The following is a 6,152-nucleotide window of genomic DNA, read 5'->3' on the forward strand; positions in this document are numbered from 1 at the left end:
TAAAGGAGGTTAGGAAATGGGAAGGGGGTGGTTCTCTAGAAAGATAGACAAGAGACGATGGCTTTGGTTTCCTCTAGGGTGGGGAGCTGGGGACAGCTTAGTAAGAAGACTTCCCGGAAGACGCTTCGTACTTCTTGAATTTTGAATCATGTGCATGGATCAGCTATTTAAAAATATTTTTTTTTTAATTAATTTTTTGTAGTGGAACTGTTCTGGTTGGAGCAGGCTAGACTTCACCTTCCTCCTCTCCCCATCGCCCGTTAGGATTTCTGATCCCATGAATTTTCGCAGAGGATCTGGTCAGGGATGCACAGAACCTTTTCATCCACATTTTTTTAGCAGCCAGAACTGACACTTGTAGAGGACAGGTGACCAGCTCAAAGTCACACAACTAACAAATGAACCTAAACCTCCTGATTCTTTCTTCACTGTTTTTTGTTTATGCCTCCTCAAACAATTTAATCCCTTCGACAACACAGTATCTCAGACACTTGTTGAACTTCTACGTCTATGCCAAAGAGATGCTATTAATACAAGTAAGTGCAAATCAGGGACAGAGAAAGTGTACTGACCAGACACTAAATAAATAAGCACAGTCCTCATGATCACAGTATTGATTAAATGAGCACAGCGACCTTACCATGTGAAATTTTACCCTATTAACAACCACACCATATAAAGGATTATGTAGCTTATTTTGGCATTTTGTAGCATGAGTCACAAGACAAACATTTGGAAGATGAAAGGACCATATATAGAAAGCAACCCTGTAGCATTTTTTTGGCTCAGCCCAGTGACCACTAGGTGACAGTAGTTGTCCTAACAACAACAATGCAGCAGGTCTAGAACTCTTAGAAAGTGGACCGAGGAATAACACCTTCGCAGCCTTGAGGCCCAGAGAGAATTATTAGTAAAAAATCCAAACAATGCTTCATTCTCTTAATAAGCTATGCCTTCTATTGTAACAACCAAGAATGCTTTAACTTATGTCAAAAAACAGGTTCAAACCAGCAGCCCTTGGGCAGAATCAGGTCAGCGGCCATGTATTCGCCTAGGACAAGGTTTGGTTTTGCTGACTTGTTTTAATCCAAACGCCCTCTGGTTTGCCAGAACTCTCACCACTTTCTAATGTCTTGTTCCAGGCTCTTCCACACACCTGCATGGTCCCTGCTGGCACTGGAGATTGGGATCCTTGCCAAAATACCTAAAAAAACAAACAAACAAACAAACAAAAAACACAATGGCTCTGCAATTCCAATCTCAACCATCCAGTTAACGATCTTGGGCTTTCTTAACTCTATCTTTTCCCAAGTCATTCCTCTATCTACAGTGTTCTACTTCATGGCCTAATTTTTTTTTTCCCCTGCAATCCTTCTCATTCTTGAAGGCCCAGATTATATGCCGTCTCCTCTTTCCTCCATTAAACCCGGCTGAGTGCATTTCCCTCTCCTCTGGCCTCCCAGATCCCACAGAGCATATACTTAGTTGGGGCTTATTTTCTGCTTCATGCCCCTTAGCTATCTTTCATAAGTCTCAACTGTAAGAGGACATATCGGTGAAAGCGCTGGAATTGGACAGCCTGGGTACATTGCCTCACCCTTTACAAGCTGGGTGACTCTTAGCAGTGCTCTTCTGAGGAGGCCCTCATAGCCAGGGAGGCGCTGCGGTGTGGGGCAGGCCTCAGGTACTCACCATGCATCGGTGGACGCTCTGGCTTGCACGTTCACGGTCACCATCCCAGCGGACGTTGGACTCAAGGTCCACGCGCGGGGAAGCTGGGCCCAGTGCCCGCCCTCTCGTCCCGCAATGCACGCAGAGGCGGGAGCCAGGCTGGCTGTTGACAGAGTCCTCGGAGATGCAGCAATCAATATCTCTGCTCGTCTGCAGAACACTGGGAAAACCGCAGAAAATACACCGAAGTCCCACCACCAACGACCATCCTGAGCTTTCCAGACAGCTCTGACTGGGCTAGTGAGTTACCTCACCGGCAGTAAATGAAGAGCATCGAAGCATTTTGTTCTCTGTGGGCCACTGTTCGTGCTCCTTCCTTTAAAAAATAAAGCTCAGCATTGGGATTCAAGACGCACCCATATGATTGTTGCACAAGAAACAAATTTAACGTATTTTGGGATCCCAATAACCAAAAAGCATGTATAATAAAATCTGAAGTTGTTTCTGCATTACATATAACAAAAGCTTATCACTAGAAACAAAAATGAAAATAATGATAGCACCTACTTCAGAGGATTTATTTTAAATATTTTACTTTGAAACAACTTTAGAAGTATGGGAAATTTGCAAAAATTATAGAGTTTCTATACACCCGTCACCCAGCTTCCCCTGTTAATATCTTATATAAACGTAGTCCAATTATCAAAACCAGGACACTGATTAACTAAATCTACAGACTTTATTTGAATTTCACCAGTTTTCTCACTGATTTCTTTTCTGGCCCCATCCAAGAGCCCATATTGAATCTAGGCATCACGACTTCGTCGTCTTCTCCAACCTGTGTTACTTCTGGAAAGCCCAGGCCAGTTATTTACAAAATGCCCCTCACGTTTTCTTCTGAGTAGATCGTGCTTTTGGCGAGGATAGCCCAGACGCAATGTCGTGTGCTTCTCAGTGCATCATATCCAAGGCTAGGATGATGCTGAGATGTCTCTTACTCGTGAGGTTAATGTTGATCACTAGGACGAAGTAGCATATGAGGGCGTCTCCACTGGAAAGTAACTATTTTTCACTTTGCAGTCAATAAACATCTTGTAGGGAGATACTTTGAGACTATGCATCTATCCTATTTCTCAACATACTTTCACCTACTGTTTGTAGTGTTCGTCAATGGTTCTTACCTGAAATGATTATCATGCTTGCCCCGTAGTGATCTTAGATTGCTCCCATTCCTTATACACTTGTTAATAAGAATTCTACTATAAGGAAGAACTGTTCATTGTCATTTGGAGGGCTTTTATGAGGAGGAAATGAAGTTAAGACATTTAAAACAATGCCTGGCACACGGCGAAGCCTCTAAGTGTGAGCCATTTCCAATGTTATTATTAATAAGACAATATGAAAGTTTTCTGATTAATATGGACATTTTCTGGTTAGGAATGAGTCCTTCTGAAATGTTTAAAGATGTTCCAGAATAGTCTACTGTAATAGTTTGCTAGGACTGGCATAACAAAATACCACAGACTGGGTGGCTTAAACAACAAAAATTAATTCTCTCACAGTTTTGGAGGCTGGAAGTTCAAGACCACGACGTCAGCAGAATTGGTCTTCAGCAGATGTCTACCGTCTCCCCGGGTCCTCGCATGGTCTTCCCTCTGTGTGCAGGCCCCTGGAGTCTCTTTCTGTGTCAAAATACACTTCTTACAAGGACGCCAATCATAGCAGATCAGAGCCCACCCTAGGGGCCTCATTTTAACTTAACTACCTCTTTAAAGGCCCTGTCTCCAAATACAGTCACATTCTGAGGTACTGGCTCAACATACAAAGTGTGTGGGGAAATACAATTCGGCTTATTGTGGGGAAATAGCTGTACATGTGAGAGTGCTTTCAGAATCGGCAGGCACCGTACAAACATAAAATAGTATAAAAATCATTGCAACACTTTGCAAGCATTCCTTCACTCCACATACGAATTGCTTAAGCATCAACTTACAATGTTATTAACACTACTAATTTGACTCTTGTTTTCCCGGCTGTCACAGAACTCTAGAAAGCAAACTTCAACCCAGCTGCTTTCTGCATTAGCACACGTTCCCATTGATTGGCACCCGCAATTAGTCTGTTCTGCTTGTTTTTTTGTTTGTTGGTTTTTGTTTTTTTCTTTGTCTTCCTGAGGCTCTGGGCATCTAGCAACTCTCTCTGGGCTGTGTTAGCTACCTTGCCAGAGGCCCCAGGCATCTCCTTACCTCAGAGAGGAGGGCTGCCTGTGAGCCCGCCAGCAGAGCTCCTGATTTATCCATCCACCAGCTGCATAGCCTCAGGCGAGGCCCTCAGTGCAACACTGTGTCTCAATTCCATGGCTGAAAGAAAAAGATAACAACCCTCCCAAGCAGGCTGGGAGGATGAATGAGTTATCTTTATCAAGCCTTTGATAATATAAAATGGGCAAACTCCTATTCCTTTCTTTCTAGAACCTGCATCAGGATAAACACCTGCTAGGAAACTAATTCTTCTCCAACAATGTTTTCTTGAAGGAGGGAATTTGCAGAGTTTCATAAATCTTGGCCTCCCAGAAGTGGGAAAAGGACACAGACTTCGCTATTATCTGGGTAAGTAAAAAAGAGGAATGATCTCTTTCCCACTGAAAATTTTGCTTATCAGAGACTAACAGAGGGCAAAGAGACTATGACCTCAGTCTGCCTCGTCTGTCCTAGAAAAGGGAAAAGAACCAGACTCATCCCTCAGGGCTGCTGAGTATTTCTTCAGTCTCTGACATCCTGGCCTTCCACAGCCTCCGCATGCCGAGTGTGTGGGAGGAGGGTATGGATGAAGTCGAACTGCTTCCTCCGCCCTCTTGCCCAGCCCAACATACTTCCCTCGGGCCAACAGCAGCCATTCTTTGCTTTAAAGCCTTTCGGAAGGATGAGTCTTATGACAGTCAAAGGAGAGAAGTCCATCTGAGCTGTTTAACCACTGGCTGAGCATCCCCGGAGTGTCTCTGTTTGTTCACCGTGGTGCATTACATCTTTGCAGAAATGAATCACTGTACCTGTGATTTATCTCCAGTGAGCACCCACGCTGTTCTGTTGGAAACACTCTGTCCACACCATTTGCTTATTTTCCTTGCCCCATTCTCCGGTGATTATCACCCAGCCTTCTAGAACATCTCCTAACCTAGCCTGCACACCTCTGGCTCCACTCCACCTATTCGGATCTTAAAATTGAAACGAAATCTTTCCAATCCCACTGCTACCCCCATGCCCTCTTTGAAGTTCCCTGTGGCTGTGGTAGCGATTAGCCAGGCAGAAGGAGAGAATGTGTGCGTGTGTGGGTGCGTGCGTGTGTGTGTGTGCGACAGGGAAAAGAGGTGAGAGCAAGCAACGGAGACAGAGCAACACATACAAAACTGGGAATTCAGCACATGGCCTATTTGGGGACCACATATAACTCAGTAAAACCAGCCTCCAGGGGCAAGCGGGGTGCAGGTGGGGAGGCGGGGTGCGGGGAAAGAAGAAAGCTGGCAAGAGTATCGGAGCCAGATCACAAAAAACCTCCGGTCTGACATGGAGCTTGGACTTTACTGGGGGACGGTGGGAGCCCTTGAAGGGTTTTAAGTAGGGGTATGTCACAAACAGATATGTGTGTTAGATTTCTCTGGCAAAGAGTGGAGAATGCCTTGGAGGAAAAGACTGGAAGCAGAGAGACTATCAGAGCGGCTGTTACAATAACCCAGGGTCGACAGCCCTAAGGGGAGTAGACAGGCGTGATAGTAACTTAGGCAGCGTTTCTCAGTGTTGTCCTTGGGCCAGTGCCAATTTGTGGACCGATGTCAGCCCTCCAAATATTTTTACTGACCCACTATGACAGAAGGAACTTGTGCCAGAAAGCGAACCCAAGGCGGTCCTTCTTTCATTAAGAAAGTCTTGCTTTAGGACCAAAAAAAGGAAAAAAAAAAAAGCGTCAGTTGAACTAAACAGTGTGCTTAGGGAATTAGTTGATTCAGATTCTGCCTGAACGTCACATCATTGTGGGTCGTGACGAACGTTGCACTGACCCGGCGTAGTTTCTGGACTGATGACGACTTGGGTTGAAGGGAGAAGTTTATAGTCGTGGTGGGTTAGGAGAGGGAGGGAGACAATACGTGCCTCTAAGAAGAAGTCATAACCCAAGGCCCAGAAGAGATAACACAATGGACAACTGATTCATGGACTTGGCCTCTGAGGGCTCAAATTGAGAAGCTGGATCCTAGACTGGAATAACCGCGGGCTTTGAATAAAACATCACTGAATCCAAATCCCAACTCCATGATCTACTGTGTAAACTTATATTAGTTCGTTAGCCTCTCTGAGCCTCATTTCCCTGTCTGTAAAATGGAAAACAATACCTGCCTCAGAGGTCCCGTGAGACAGCGCACAGGAGGCATTTGGCAAATGCTCCCAAGATCTGGCACATGATAAGCACTAATTAAAAATGTATTAAGT

General features: G+C 44.8%; 1 protein-coding gene across 4 annotated transcripts in view; it reads right to left on the reverse strand.

Moving 5' to 3' along the window:
• LOC118612920 overlaps positions 1–4,355 on the reverse strand; it is a 45,520-nt gene extending 41,165 nt beyond the window's left edge. The window contains exons 1-5 of one of the 4 annotated variants that reach the window (XM_036235134.1): positions 3,918–4,355; positions 3,232–3,353; positions 1,986–2,047; positions 1,693–1,891; positions 1,120–1,204 (exon numbers count right to left, since the gene is read on the reverse strand). In XM_036235134.1, the coding sequence (XP_036091027.1) occupies positions 1,120–1,204; positions 1,693–1,891; positions 1,986–2,005 (304 nt within the window). In that variant the 5' untranslated portion in view covers positions 2,006–2,047; positions 3,232–3,353; positions 3,918–4,355. Of the gene's footprint in view, positions 1–1,119; positions 1,205–1,597; positions 1,892–1,985; positions 2,276–3,231; positions 3,439–3,917 lie in introns of those variants that run through there. The other 3 variants (XM_036235135.1, XM_036235136.1, XR_004955278.1) reach the window with 3 other exon arrangements.
• Positions 4,356–6,152: the final 1,797 nt, after the last annotated feature.

The sequence above is a fragment of the Rousettus aegyptiacus genome, unplaced genomic scaffold (genome assembly GCF_014176215.1).
Source record: "Rousettus aegyptiacus isolate mRouAeg1 unplaced genomic scaffold, mRouAeg1.p scaffold_m13_p_17, whole genome shotgun sequence".
NCBI lineage: Eukaryota > Metazoa > Chordata > Mammalia > Chiroptera > Pteropodidae > Rousettus > Rousettus aegyptiacus.